The sequence below is a fragment of the Mya arenaria genome, chromosome 8, assembly GCF_026914265.1.
Source record: "Mya arenaria isolate MELC-2E11 chromosome 8, ASM2691426v1".
Lineage (NCBI taxonomy): Eukaryota > Metazoa > Mollusca > Bivalvia > Myida > Myidae > Mya > Mya arenaria.
In genome coordinates, this window is record NC_069129.1 from 27,778,544 (window position 1) to 27,794,787 (window position 16,244).

Consider the following 16,244-nt stretch of genomic DNA (forward strand, 5'->3'; position numbering starts at 1 on the left):
CTGATGAGCCCAGCCTTATGGCAGTTAATGTTGAAAGAACTCAACAGGGCACTTCCGATTTTGCAGGTATGATGCGTATGGATTTTATTTTGTAACCTGTTTCAAGTTTATAACTGAACTTCAAACAAGACATCATTGGTTTTTATTAGTATGCATAAATAAAAGTAACAAGTAATTGTATTTCTTTTCTTGACAAATAAAAACTCTTGATTGTTGTTTTTAATGAATAAATTAATAAATAGTTGTTGAATTTGGGTGTAAGATCAAATATTCCACCATGTGATCACAGAAATCAATGAATCAAATCACAGAAATCAATGAATCAAATAAAAATTGATATTTTCATTGAAGTGAAAATAAGAGAAAGCTAAAAGTAGCATGATATTTCAGTCAAATGAAAAGAAAATGCATAAAGAATACAAAAATAAGAAATAAAAGTTCTTTTGATCATTCACATGTTAGTGAGGGAAAAGAAGCGATATTTTAGCTACTTCTTACCTGCTGGTTTATTGAAAGCCTGAAATTTGCACATTTTTTCAGTCCTATGCAAGTGCTAACACAGTGCTGGGAACCAGTATTCTAGCCATGCTCGAAACCAAACCCTCCACTTCCCCAAGTGAGATCACTCAAGGGGAGAAACTCTGCGGAACTCTGCGATGTATGCTGTCTACAGACCTAAAGTAAGTTCGGGGATGTATTCAGATGCAAAGGGGGTTAATGTTGTAGTGGTGTGTTTTACAGGTCGGTGAGTGTTCATCATCTTGGCTTGTAGTTCAGTTGGCTTGATCCTTTTCTGAATCTCTGATATTGCTTTAAATTTTCGAGTTGCACCTTAATGAGTCTAAAATTGTGGTGAGTCAAGAATCGCACAATAGTTGCAGCTCGTCTGCTTTTTGTCGCCTGGTGAGCATAGCAGGCACAAAGGAATGATTTTGTTCCTTGTCCATCACACATTTGTTTATGATCAATATCCATTGAATGTCGTGTTCCAGAGTCAGCAAATGTGATATGCAAATTTGACGAGGTCAAAAGACGACCCCCATTGATTTGAGGTCATGGTGACCTTTAATGATAAGTACCGTAAATGAATGTGTATAAGACGCACTTTTTTCCCTCAGATTTCAATGTAAAAACATGCCTGCATCTAATAACCAGTAAAAAACTTTTTAACTTTTTTTCTGAGGTCGATTTCAGGCCGAGAGTTTGTTTAGATTTATGTAGAAAGGGATGTTACTCACGTCATAATGACTTAGTATATATGGGTTAAAACGGCAGTTGAAGATCGGGATACGGTAAATCATAAGACGTTTATAATTTAAAAAAAAATATTGTACGATTAAAATTATTCAATATTATGTTGAATAAAACAATAATTAATTTTGAGAACAAACCCGTACAAATAAGGTTTTTGCATAACTTCACTTTTCATTCTCGACAAGTTATCGTTTATGATATACTGTCAAAAAAATCATACAAATAGTCATAAAAGGTACTTTTCAGTGCCATCCAGAAACAAATTGTCACACTAAGTACTTTTCAGTGCCTATCCAAAGTTTTTTCATAGATTTTTCACGGATTTATTTTGCCTGCGTCTAATACCCCATATCGTCTTATACCCAGTCATTTACGGTAAGTTCTGGGACGAATTCTGGGGTTAATAGCTACATAGCCACAATTCCCAATTTAAAAAAGTTCCAAAACATTGCTGATTTTTATTATTATTATTTTTTATCTAAATCATTTCAATTTTAGTAAATGGGCAAGGCCCAAGTGCGAGTATAATTGAGCTTACACACCACCAGGCCATAACATTATGCCAAAGACAGTGATTAGTTTAATATTGTAATTAGTTGTTTCTCAAAGGTTAAATATAAAGAAGTATGAAACTAAAATAACAAGAAAGTATTGTGGAATAAAATAGCAAAAATATATTAAACTGATTTCATTATCCGCATACAGGGTACGATCAGAGGCCCTGAAACGCTTATCCTGGTACCTTTCCAACGAGGAAGGCGGTGTGCGTTGGTTACCCATATTTTCGGAGCTGAATGTTACAGACCTTGCAAATCTTCTGATAGTGGTGGATACACCACGATCGGTAGACAATGATTTAGGCCGGTCTGTGTTTCAGGTAAGAGTTTCTGTTGGTCTGTTTTTGAGGGAGGGGGTGGAGGTGGGTGATATAATGTCAAACCACTGGTGTGATCACTGTTATCATCGGTTGAAAAAAACTGTTCAAAATATAGACATGAAACAAACATTTTCTTATAAAATAGTAGACTTTCATTCAGTCTTTAGTTTGGTATATGCTCGGGCAATAATTGAGTTGCATTTGTGTCATCATGTTCCAACCTTGCCCTGTCTTTGGGGGCATTCATCAATTCTGTGATAGCTCTAGTTTGTTTCATTATAGACTCATGTAGATGTAAGGTTTACTTGGTATAGTGAATACCTTGCCTGAAACCAGAAACAACCAAGCAAGTGAAAAGAATTCTGACCAATAATTTCTGCCACATTTCCAAAGTTAAAACATATACTTTTCCCAAAATGTTAAAATCATAAGTTTATGTTCCCCCGTATGTTTTTTTATGGAAAAGTTGATGTATTCTCAAAGAAAACAATCTTATTATGTCCAACTTTAAAGCAATTAACTGGCATTCCTAAATATAGTCAAAATTGCGCATTTTTTCAATGAAAAAAGCTTTGAGCCTCTTCCCAAAATGGTAAAAAAGACACTGCCAATCTCTTGAACTATTGCTTGTGAGAGTATCATAATCAGATCACTATACCAAGACAGGTGTAGAGAAATGGAATTGACGATAAATATGACAATAAACAGTGTGGCCTAATTCTGGGTCAATGTAATTTTCAAGGGTCACTAAAACTGATAATATACATGTAACATTTTAAAACCAATTCTATTATTGTATAAAATATTAAATACTTGTGTTGTATAACAGTAAAGAAATTAATAACCAGCAACCAACACAATTTGTTTATTAGGATACAAGATCCGGATATTTCTTTTGGTGATACTACCGTTAATCACTTTATTTGTTTTTGATAATATTAAAATCATTTCATGAGATATATAGTGCAATATATAGATGTAAATTAAAAAAGTTCTTACAATGTACTGTATTTCAACAGTTATGAAATTTAAATGATAATAATATATACATCAACTAACATAACTTGTTTTTGATGATACTAAATAAGAATATTTGTTTTTGGTGATACTAATTGTGCTGTTTGATTTTTGATAATATTGAATCATTTCATGAGGTTTTGCATGATACAGAAGTAAATTTAAAAAAGTTTTAACAAATACAGATATTAATTATCAAATATAAACAAACACACATACTTGTTAAATTTACACTATTTCTGGGTTTTTTTTCTGGTTTATCAATATATTTTGAAAGTCTAATAAGTAAAATCTAGATTAGCATACAGATTATTATGAATCAAATTACACATAGTTAAAATATGATTAACACATTCAAGTAGTTACAGTTACAATATGTAATATTACTGGTTTGCATCTGAGTTTTGTCTCTCTCAATGTTTTCCTTTCATCACTTCATCAACTATTTCCAACTATTGTTGACTTTCTGACTGTCTCTCTACTGGAGTTCCATCACCACAATGTCATTTTGATTTCCACCCACAATCAGTCTGCCAGTGTGGGTGCTGTACCAAACTGACCTTTGAGAGTTGATGCCCTCTCCCCTCCTGACCAGTGTGGCCAGCTTCTTCCTGCCTTCCTTTTCAACCTGCACCACTGTGTTGGAGTAGTATGAACACACAAACACCTGTCCACCCTCACTCACATGTACACCATATGGCCTTACAATGTCTGGATCCTTCAGTCTGGCTAGAATGCTGCCATTGTTGTCAATTGTAATGATTTTGTTATTGTAAAAGTCACAGATGTATATCCTCTTGCCATCTTGGTTTATAGCAAATTGAGCCACTGTCTGCCCTCTTGATGTGTCTTTTTTTGATACATTTTCTTGACTAGATCGCCATCTGTGGTGTAGAGGTACAGGGCATATTTGGAGCCCACATACAGCTGGTTCCCATGGTGCATGATGGACATGCAGTAATGATAAACTGAGAACCCCCTGGTCAGCTCGATGGTGCCAGCTGACACAGTGAGAAAGTTGACCTCATGCCTGACACAATCATCACAGTCTACTGCTACAGCCACCTGATTACCAGTCACATGACAGATGTCCCAGGGCTGTTGAGGGACATCACAGTGGGCTATTACCTTATACTCCCTGTTCAATACTTTCACTCTGCTATTTCTGTTATCTACAAGAATAATCTCTCCTGATGGAAGTTCTGTAATACCCAATATATCACAGGTAAATGTATCTTGCTTGATGTTCACATAGAAGCTTGATTTGTTTTTAACTGTGTAAACCCTTGATATATCATGCAATGGCCTGATCTGCTCAGAAGACTTCATGTCAGACATTTGATGGCCTGTCAGTGTTTCCTGATTACCCTGGAGCTTGCCTAATGAATGCATATCAGACAGCAGTTGTGTAACTCTGGTATCAAGCTTGAAAGTGGCGGTCAATTCAGGTTTTGTGGACATCTCCTGGAGCAGGCTGTTGGCTTCTGCCATCTTCTCTTCAGACTTCCTGAAGCCAATGTAGGAGCTTAACTCATCGTCCTTGCCCTGGGATTGGATGGTGTCCATCAAGGCATTGAGCTGGTCATGTATGAGTGTGCAGGAGTCAATATCCTTCTGTAGTGTGACATCCAGGTCAGCCAGGACGCTGTCCATCTGTTTCACTGTCCTCTTCTCCAGCTTATCTAGCAGCTGGTTCAGTGACTTCCTTAAGTCCTTGATCTTTGTCAGCATGAACTTGCCAGAAGTCTTTAATGAGTCTTGGTTCTTCTTTCTGACCTCTCTAACCTGGTTCAAACTTGTTGTAATCTTAGCAACCTTGGAGGGAAGCTGCTTGAAATCGGCCATCTTGTATACATCCTTAGCCAGGTCTGAGATCAAGCTGATGGTTCTGCACATCCTGTAGGATGTAAGAATGGTGAATTAGTGACTGGATTAAACATCTATAGAATCTAAAATAGTTGTATGTGTTATTTATATGTAACACAGTTTCCTATATAGCTATATATTTTGAAGCTACATTTGTATTTAATAACGTTTAGTTGTTATATTTCACCTACTGATAAAAGTTAATCAACATTTCAGCTTTGGATGAAGTTTATGTACATAATCTAAGTGCATACAGAATGTCAATTGAGCAGAGGTGATTCTTTACAGGGCTTCTAAAACCAACAATTTGCTGGTCTGGATCGATTTGGACTTTGCCGGATGGAATTAAGTAAAAGAAAAGGAATAAAAAATTGGTTTAAAAAAATCGTCTTTTTGTAAATTTCAGTCCAAAACGGCTTAGTCAGTAAATAAATATGAATTTTTAATACACAAACAGTGTCTGTCATACCATCCCCAAATACTAGGGGACATCCTTGAGGGCTATTTCGTCTGTGTCAATTGACTTTGCTGTTTTATAACATCAAAAAGATGTCAAAATTGTAGTTATTTACTTATGTAAACAATTGTTACACTTTTGCTACAAGAGCCATTTTCACAACATTATAGGGATGCAACAAATATTCGTTCAAACATTTGGTATTTGAATGACAAAATCAGTATGCGAATAATCAAAAATAGTTTGTTTATTTGTGTAAAGTTACCGTATGCACTTATTTGAAGAAAAAATACTTTAAAACCCTTTTGTTCCTTAGGTTTAATAAATAATTTTGATTTTAATAAAAACCCAATTTTTAGGCTGTAACAACTCAATGCCCATTCAAGATGTGACTAAAGTTTTTGCAGCCGTTAGGGCAAAGGAAAATGTTTATTATCCCCCGCCTATGAAATAGGGAGGGGGATATTGAAATGGCGTTGTCCGTCCGTCCTTCCGTCCGTCCTTCCGTCCGTCCGTCCATCTTTCCTTCCTTCCGTCCTTCCTTCCGTCCTTCCTTCCGTCCGTCCGTCCGTCACCTGCGTTTTCTCAGTAACTAGCCGGTATAATTTCATGAAACTTGAAATAAATATGAACCACTATACTGGAATGATGCCCGTCCAAAAAAGAAATCGATTGGTCAATTGTCCTTGGAGTTATTGCCTTTGGTTTTTTGAAAAATGCACATTCACAGCCATTTCTCAGTCACTAGCGGGCAGAATTTCATGAAACTTAAAATAAATATGAATTACTATACTGTGATGCTGCGTGTTCATTTTTTTTTTGGATTGGTCAATTGTACTTGGAGTTATTGCCCTTGATTTTTTGAAAAACTCATTTACAGCCATTTCTCAGTAACTAGTTGGTAGAAATTCTTGAAATTTGAAATAAATATGAACCTACATACTGCGATGATGCCTGTTTATTTATATTTTGGATTGTGTAATTCCTATATGAGTTATTTGCCCTTTATTTATTAAAAGATCCATGTTTGCAGCCTTTTCTATGCAACTAGCTGGTAGAATTTCATGACACTTGGAATAAATAAGAACCAACATACTGTGATGATGCCTGTCTACATTTCTTTTGGATTGGTCAATTTTCCTTAAGAGTTATTGCCCTTGATTTATTAAAAAATTATTGTTTGCAGCCGTTTCTCAGTAAAACCAATGTGCTTATCTTATTCTTTCTGATTTTTTTTTTAACCTTCAAGCACAAACAAGCCATCAAGCACAAACAAGCCATCGTTGGCGGGGGATATCTTTTCACTGAAAATGCTTGTTAGTTGTATAAACAGAAAAACAAAAAATCTTGAATTTAAAAGGTTTCCGTATTACGTGAATAATAAACACGGAAAACACAGTCTGCACTTGTTTTATGTCCATAGAAGTTGAATTTTGAGTAAAAGTTAGATGAATTATATCTTAATGATTAAGAATAGCTATATAGAGCGTTGCGAACGAACCCTTCTTAATCATAAGATTTTAATTCAGGTCATGTTACTGACTTAGATTACAACCTCATTGATTGACACTGTCACAGGGATTGTGTTTCGGATAAGTGGCAGTTAAAGCTGAAGTTGACCCGCAAAAGTTGAATTTCTTAATGATAAAGCCACATAAGCCTAATACTTAATGATTGCCTATCTGAAATTTCATTAGCTGTAAATAAAGGTTGTATTCTAAAAATGATTATTTTAAATGTTTTAAATGTAACCAAACAATTATTTACAATTTATATACATGTACACGTAAATTAGCGCAAAATTATTTTGCTTTGCCTGATTAGTATCTTTTCAAATGGTAAATTACAGTGTCCAATAAGTTAACAATAGCGCCATGAAATTCATGATTTTGACCTCTGTGTTTACTTGTTTTAAGTTAGTGAAACACCTCAAATTGTCCATTATGTCAGCGGAAGAAAACCTTCGCACTGCGTGCCTCGATATGTTCTTTCTCTGACACAATGGACAGTTTTAGGCCTTTCACCCTTACTGCAAATTAGTTGTTGATCAGTTCATATAGCTCTAGTATCCTCTCAAATCATGAGAAAAATCAACATTGAGTGATTAAATTATTCATCCTAAGATATCTTAGTGTCAATAAAACAGATGCAGTCAAATAAGTCATAATATTATCACTAACCTGTGATTCAAGGACACACAGAGGTGGCAGCACATCTCAGCATGGTCCTCACACAGAAGTTCAATGACCTTACCAGGGTGAAAGTCACATGAAATGAGGGCGTCGCCCTGCCCCACCCACTTGTCCACATCCTTATGGTCCAACACAGTATGCTGTTTGAGGATTTTGGAGTGAAAAGTCAGGCATTTGTCACAGTAGTATTTTGAGCAGTCCCTACAGAAATACTTGGCCTCAGTATTAAGCTTGTCTTCTTGACAAGGAGAGCAGACAAAGTCATGGATCAAATCAGATGCCATTGACATTGAGTCTTTGAAGGACTTTGTGTGCTTTGAAGCCATTTTTAATCAGTAAGTTTAAGTATTCCGTGCAAAATGTCTGTTAAATGTCACAATTTCATACAATATTTAAATATTTATTTCAAGATCTAAAGTAGTGTTATCTCCTAGACTTCAGTAAACATATCCCATAGTGCTTTGCGTGATCATTTCTCAACAAGGAAGTTTAGTGATACACTAGTGGAAAAAGAAACTAAGCGTGATATGAAATCTGTATTATATAAACCAAAGGACACATGTGTTTTTATAAGTTTGTGCAATTGATATTTCAATGCAAATCTTTAAGAGAAGAAGAAAAAGTTCAAAATGTACTTATTGTCATTATAAGGTGTCTCATCTTGGGCTTATAAAGAAGCAGTCATTTATCTGTATCAAAGTCAATTACTTCATTCGGCTAGTATACTTTGTAAATTGATATTCTTTAAACAAATTTAAAGTATAGGAATACATTTCGGATTTAAGTATTAGGTACGGTAGTGAGCAAGATTTATACAACAAATACTTACAGCTCTTCTCCTCCAATACATGTTTGATGAAAATTATTCAAGTTTTCTTTCAATTTGATTCTATTTAAGTCAAAGATGACTAAATTATATAGTTGAACAAGTAATTTTATGGTTTTCTCTAAATATTATAAAATCATGAACTTGAAAACAAATGCTTAAGCTTTCATGCCACCTGTGATTTTGTGGATAATTTCATTTCTTGATTGAAGTTACTTAATAAAGGTAGAAAAGCACCCTTCCAAGAATAATAAAACTGACAAGAATATTGTAACTGTAACAGTAATATTTTAAGTGTATTTTTTTCAACAATTTCGGCATCAAAGAGTAAATTAGTTATAATATAAGAGTTTTCAGATGCATAACTGGGAAAGAATGGTGCCAAAACATGAGCAAGTCTCTTTAAAGCTACACTCTCATTGAACGTTTTGGCAACTTTTTTTGTCTTGGAACGAGCATATTTTTGCGAAAATCCATGGAAACCAGTTATACATTGTACTGACTGCTGACAAAAAATTAGATTGTAGATTTTAATATTTAAGTTAAAAAAAATGATGTTTTATGCATTTTTCTTGAACCGTTTGTTACTAATGGTTTAAACCATAAACTAATAATTTTCGAATGGAAATATGATCAAATCTACGATCTGATTTTTTGTTAGCAATCTTTAATCATTGGTTTGCAGAAATTTATGCAAAAATTTGCTCTTTCCAAGACAAAAAAATAAAAAAGTTGTAAAAATGCTATATCTGTGAGAGTGTAACTTTAAAGCATCCAATCCCTGATTTGGATTTTATTATTGTCAAGAAGGACATTGATAAAAGTATAGATTTGAGAGAGCAGTATTGAAAACTTGATCAATATGATCGCTATGACTTGACAAAATCAGAGAGTGCAAGTTTTTTTGTTAGCTTGTCAATATCTTCTGCAATAAACTATAACAATTAGCAATGATTTAAGTACTTACAATGTGTAAACTGCGACCATGTATATTCATGTAAATACATGTATATCCTTTAACTACTCGTATACAGTATGATTTAAGACTTGAAGGTCAAACTTTCCCTTGGATCTTAAATTCGTAATTAAGCCGAGCCACGAAATCCAGGAAAATTCATATCCCACGAATATTTATGATTTCACAGTATTAGAAGGATGTCTGAGTACAAATGGATAAAAAATATGTAGTCAAATTATTGCGTATTTGATGGTGAAATTTTGTTGTACTTGGATATACTGATATAGAAATATTAAATTATTCTCAGCAGTAACGACTCTTAACGAGCATTATTTCAGATAAGCTCGAGTCTCCTTGTCTTCAGTAACAGTGTCTTTGATTTCAAGAATGGACACATTTCTTGGAATCCATGCGAAATATAGTTAATGTCAACCCCTGCCAACTGTTACACCTAAAATGGTTCTGGGGTCCAATTTTTTGGTGAAATCAATTTCAAAAAATAAATGAAAAAACATAGGAATATTCCACTAATGACCAAAACATTTTGGGATTGAAGATGGGGCCAAACTTTAGCACTAAATTGGTCAGAAAAAATAGCATATCTGCTTAATAATCCTGAACCATTAAGTTTTGGCAACATTTAACTGTTAGAAGGTGTTATTGTGTGATCGTTTAAACAAATTAGGTAAAATTTGAATGATTAAAGAAGAATTGTGAGGGTGTATCAGGGAAGCCCTTCCTTATTGTCGTTATGATTTTCGATATTTGTTCTTTTGGGTTTTTATAGGTATCAAAATGTCTCGTCTGTCCGTCCATCCATCATGGGACATCAGGACAAGTCTACTTTTCTCCATAACTCACATATCGACTGTATTGCGGAGAAGTGCCATGCAAATGAAACTTTTATTTGTGTATGATAGTTTATAGTTATTGCCCTTTGATTATTGTACTTTATTTTTTACAGGAAGTTGTTCTGTGAAGGGTATTAATCACATCCAATGATTGTTCTAATTCTAACTGACTTACAGTTATTCATGCCAGGAATTCACACAGACTCCTTAGGGTGACTGTCATGTTTGTCTCTGAAGAAGTGATTATTATTTTTTTACATTCACGATAAATATCCTTATACTGTCATGTTATGCTTAACAGGTGGATGGGTTGCGGAAGGTGTATGAGATATTTACATTCCTCTCAGTTGATCCTGGGGTGAAAAAATCTGCCTTGGACCAACTCGCCATTAATCTGAAAGGTTGGTATTGACAAAAGCAATTGTCACATTTATCTGACAAACAAATTAATGTATTTTTTTTATTAATTTTCATGAATAAGGCGAATAATGAAGAAATTTGACTAAAACTCGTCTATATCGTGAAATCCGATAAGTTTGAGTTACATAAGTTTGAGACCTGACACTGGTCGCAGGTAAGCATTTCTATTGCATACATTTTAATGACTTCTCCCTGAGACACAGACTGGCAAATGATACCACCTAGTACCTGACACCTGTTTGGGGTAAGAGGTTTTATTGCTCACACTTTTCTTACTGTATAATTATTGTAAGCTTGTCTGTATGTCCAATATAGTGTTGGTGCTATCATCATTGTTATTATACAAAAAAATCCAAAATATTACATGACATACTTGTATTACCAGTGTTATATTTAAATGTAAATTTTAACTATAGTTGATTTTTGCCCTTTTTGACAGTAAAAACGCATTTATGGTTGCATGTGGAACTCTTGTTCTTGTTTTTCAAGGGTTAAATTTTCTAAAATTAGTCACAACGAAATTTGAAATCCTTATGATATTTTCGTTTGAACAAAAAACAAACACCACAAATGATTTAATGATCGCTTCGCAAATTTCAAACCATGCAAAATTGTTCAAAACCAGGTTATGTACTTAAGAGTTGCTTATGAGTGAACAGAAAACTAGACATAGAGCAGATGTTAAGGAAGGCCCATTACACCAGTTTAAATTTTTCATGAATTATTCCTCTTGTTTAATTCAACCATAGTCATACTCTTGTTTTCTGTTCCAGTTGCACTACAGTTGTCAAATGATGATAGAACTTGCTACGAGGTGTCTTATATCCTGACGTTGTTGCTATTTGATTAACAAGCTAGATTCTTCACAGGGTAAGGGCCAGTATTTGATGAAAAGAAGGGACATGGGGTAGGGATGATGTATGGGGTGGGAATGGTGTATTATAAAGGATTGGGATGGTGTATGGAGTTACGATGCTGTTTGTGGTGATGATGGTGGATTAGGTGGGGATGATACATTTGGTGATGATGGTGTATTAGATGGAAATAGAAGATGGGGTGAGGGTTGGGATAATGCATTGGTTAAGGATGGTGTAAGGGATTGTGTAATGGGTGGGGGTGGTTTTGGGGTTCGGGATGGTGTATGGAATGAGGATGGTGTATGGGATGGGAATAGTGGATGGTGTATTGGGTTGGAATAGTGGATGAGGTGAGGTTGGGGATGGTGCATTGGTTAAGGATGGTTATGGGATATGGATGGTGTATGGGATGAGGATGGTGTATGGGATGGGAATAGTGGATGGTGTATGGGGTTGGAATAGTGGATGAGGTGAGGTTGGGGATGGTGTATTGGTTAAGGATGGTTATGGGATATGGATGGTGTATGGAATGAGGATGGTGTATGGGATGGGAATAGTGGATGGTGTATGGGGTTGGAATAGTGGATGAGGTGAGGTTGGGGATGGTGTATTGGTTAAGGATGGTTATGGGATATGGATGGTGTATGGGATGAGGATGGTGTATGGGATGGGAATAGTGGATGGTGTATTGGGTTGGAATAGTGGATGAGGTGAGGTTGGGGATGGTGTATTGGTTAAGGATGGTTATGGGATATGGATGGTGTATGGGATGAGGATGGTGTATGGGATGGGAATAGTGGATGGTGTATGGGGTTGGAATAGTGGATGAGGTGAGGTTGGGGATGGTGTATTGGTTAAGGATGGTTATGGGATATGGATGGTGTATGGGATGAGGATGGTGTATGGGATGGGAATAGTGGATGGTGTATGGGGTTGGAATAGTGGATGAGGTGAGGTTGGGGATGGTGCATTGGTTAAGGATGGTTATGGGTTATGGATGGTGTATGGGATGAGGATGGTGTATGGGATGGGAATAGTGGATGGTGTATGGGGTTGGAATAGTGGATGAGGTGAGGTTGGGGATGGTGTATTGGTTAAGGATGGTTATGGGATATGGATGGTGTATGGAATGAGGATGGTGTATGGGATGGGAATAGTGGATGGTGTATTGGGTTGGAATAGTGGATGAGGTGAGGTTGGGGATGGTGCATTGGTTAAGGATGGTTATGGGATATTGATGGTGTATGGGATGTGAATCGGATGAGGATGGTTTATGGGGTGTGGATGGGGTATGGGATGAGGATGTTGTATAAGGTGGAGATAGTGTATGGGGTGGGGATGGTGTTTTGGATGATGATGGTGTTTTGAATGAGGATTGTGTACTGGGTGAGGATGGTGTATGGGAGGAGGATGTTGTATGGGATAGGGATGGTTAATGGGGTGAGGATGGTGTTTCAATTTGGGATGGTGCATGTGATAAGGATTATGTATCACGGTATGGGATGGGGATGGTGTATGGGATGAGGATGGTGAATGGGGTAGTGATGGTGTATTTGATTAGGATGTTGTATTGGGTGTGGATGGTGTATGTGATGTGGATTGTGGATGGGCTTGAGATGGTGTATGGGATAAGGATGGTGTATTGGTGAAGATAATGTATATGATGTGGATGGTGTATGGTATGAAGATGTTGTATGGTGTGTGGATGGTGTATGGGATGAAGATGGTGTATGGGATGAGGATGGTGTATGGGATGAAGATGTTGTATGGTGTGTGGATGGTGTATGGGATGAGTATGGTGTATCGCTTGACGTTGGTGTATGTGATGAGGATGTTGTATTTGGAAGGGATAGTGTATGTGCTGGGGATAGTGTATGCGATCTTGATGGTGTATGGGGTGAGGGAATAGTGTATAAGGTGGGTATGGTGTATGGGGTGAGAATACTGTATTTGGTGAGGATGGTGTATGGGATGAGGATGGTGTATGGGTTGGGGATAGTGTGTTGGGTGAGAATGGAGTTTTGGGGTTGGGATGGTGTATGGTTTGGGATCTTGGATAGGATGGGGATGGTGTATGGGTTTGGGATGGTGTATGGGCTGGAAGATGTGTATGGGATGAGGATGCTGAAAAGGGTTTCTGTTTGTGCATGTGGTGGGAATGCCGTATGGGGTAGGGATGGTGTATGGGTGGATGGGGTGTATTTGGTCGCGATGGTGTATGGGATTGGAATGGTGTATGGGATGGGAATGGTGTATGGGGTTGGGATAGCGGATGTGGTGAGGATGGTGTATGGGGTGTGGATGGTGGATGAGGTGAGAATGGTGTATGGGCTGGGGATGGTATATGGGTTGGGGATGGTGTATGGCGTGGTCGGTGTATGGGTGAGGATGGTGTATGGGATGAGGATGGTGTATGGGTGAGGATGGTGTATGGGATGAGGATGGTGTATGGGTTGGGGATGATGTATTTGATTAGGATGTTGTATTGGGTGTGGACGGTGTATGTGGTGAGGATTGTGTATGGGGTGGAGATGGTGTGTGGGATGAATATGGTGTATGGATTGACTTTGGTGTATGTGATGAGGATGTTGTTTTTTGAAGGGATAGTGTTTGGGCCTGGGATAGTGTATGGGCTGGAGATGGTGTATGGGGTTAGGGGATAGTGTATAAGGTGGGTATGGTGTATGGGGTGAGAATGCTGTATTAGGTGAGGATGGCAGGTGTATGGGTTGGGGATAGTGTATTGGGTGAGAATGTTGTTTTGGGGGTTGGGATGGTTTTGGATCTTTGATAGGATGGTGATGGTGTATGAGTGGGGATGGTGTATGGGCTGGGAAAGGTGTATGGGATGCAGATGCTGTGTAGGGTTTGCAATGGTGTATGTGTAGGGAATGCCGTATGGGGTAGGGATTATGTGTGGGGTGTATTGGATCGAGATGGAGTATGATATGGGAATTGTGTATGGGGTGGGGATGGTGTATAGGGTTGGGATAGTGGATGTGGTAAGGATGGTGTATGGGGTGGGGATGGTAGATCAGTTGAGGATGGTGTATGAGGTTAGGGTGATATATGGGATGGGGATGGTGTATATGCTGTGGATAGTGTTTGGGATGGGGATGATGTATGAGGTGGGGATGGTGTATGGGGTGAGGATGATGTATGGGATGGGATGGTGTATGGGGTGGGGATGGTGTATTGGATGAGGATGGGGTATGGGATTGTTTTGGTGTTTCAGTTAGGGATAGTGTATCTGATAAGAATTATGTATAGGATGAGGATGGTGTATTGGATGGGGATTATGTATGTGATGAGGATGGTGTATGTGACGAGGATTGTGGATGGGGTGGAGTTGGGATGAGGGGATAGTGTATGGGGTGGGGATTGTGTATGAGATGGGGATGGTGTATGGGATGGGCATGGTGTATCTGTTTGGGATAGTGTATGGGGTAGGGATGGTGTATGGGATGGGGATGGTGTATGGGATGGGGATTGTGTATGGGGTGGGGATGCTGTATTTGGTTAGGATGGTGTTTTGGGTGGATATGGTGAATGGGATGGTGATGGTGCATGGGCTGGGGATTGTGTTTCAGGTGGGGATGATGTATGGGGTGGGGATGGTGTATGGGGTGAGGATGGTGTATCGGTTGGGGATTGTGTATGGGGTGGGGATGCTGTATTTGGTGAGGATGGTGTTTTGGGTGGATATGGTGAATGGGATGGTGATGGTGCATGGGCTGGGGATGGTGTATGGGATGGGGATTGTGTTTCGGGTGGGGATGATGTATGGGGTGGGGATGGTGTATGGGGTGAGGATGGTGTATCGGTTGGGGATTGTGTATGGGGTGGGGATGCTGTATTTGGTTAGGATGGTATATTTGGTGGATATGGTGAATGGGATGGGGATGGTGCATGAGCTGGGGATGTTGTATGGGCTGGGGATTGTGTTTCGGATGGGGATGATGTATGGGGTGAAGATAACAGATGGGGTAAGGATGGTGGATTGGGTGGGGATGGTGTATGAGGTGAGGATGGTGTATGGGGTTGGGTTTGTCTATAGGGATGTGAATGGTTTATGGGATAGCGATGGTGTATGGGATGGGGATTGTGGATGGGGTGAGGATGGTGTACGAGGTTGGGATGGAGTATGGGATGGAGATGGTGGATCAGATGGATATGGTGTTTGTGGGAGGGGGCTGATAATCCACCTTCGAAAGGCATTTTTGTGTCGCCTGAAAAGACGACATAAAGGGGTTACTTTTGTCGGCGGCGGCGTCCGTGTCCCATTTTCGCTTGTCCGGGGTATATCTCCTAAACTATTAGTGGTATCAACTTGAAACTTGTTAATTTTCTTGCTTAGGTTTTGTCCGTGGCATATCTCGTAAACTATGGGAGGTTTCAACCTGAAACTTATTCCGTAGGTATATCTGATTGAGGGTTCAAATGCCACCTACAATTGAAAGTTAAATGGCAACATCATTGTCTATAAATGAATAAAATGCCAATCTAACAGCTATAATGTCGACAGTAAATAATTCGTCAGGCGACACATCCGACTCGCGGAGTTCTAGTTATTAATTAACTAAGCTAAGCATTACATCTTTGATATTGTTTATGAACAATCTCCTTGATAACAATATTTAACTATCTAAACCACGCTCTTGAATTATGT

At 38.0% G+C, this 16,244-nt stretch overlaps 1 protein-coding gene across 1 annotated transcript; it reads right to left on the minus strand.

Moving 5' to 3' along the window:
• Positions 1 to 2,983: 2,983 nt before the first annotated feature.
• LOC128242095 (uncharacterized) lies at positions 2,984 to 8,193 on the minus strand. The gene is made up of 2 exons (XM_052959140.1): positions 7,652 to 8,193; positions 2,984 to 5,045 (listed from the first exon to the last, which is right to left on the minus strand). The coding sequence occupies exons 1-2, from the start codon at positions 7,987 to 7,989 to the stop codon at positions 3,959 to 3,961; spliced, it is 1,425 nt and encodes a 474-aa protein (XP_052815100.1). The 5' UTR covers positions 7,990 to 8,193; the 3' UTR covers positions 2,984 to 3,958.
• Between the last annotated feature and the right edge of the window lie 8,051 nt (positions 8,194 to 16,244).

Coding starts and splice junctions, on each gene's coding strand:
- LOC128242095 (XM_052959140.1), bottom strand. CDS start 7,989: ATGGCTTCAAAGCACACAAAGTCCTTCAAAGACTCAATGTCAATGGCA. Junction 5,046..7,651: donor TGTGTGTCCTTGAATCACAG/GTTAGTGATAAT, acceptor TACATCCTACAG/GATGTGCAGAACCATCAGCT.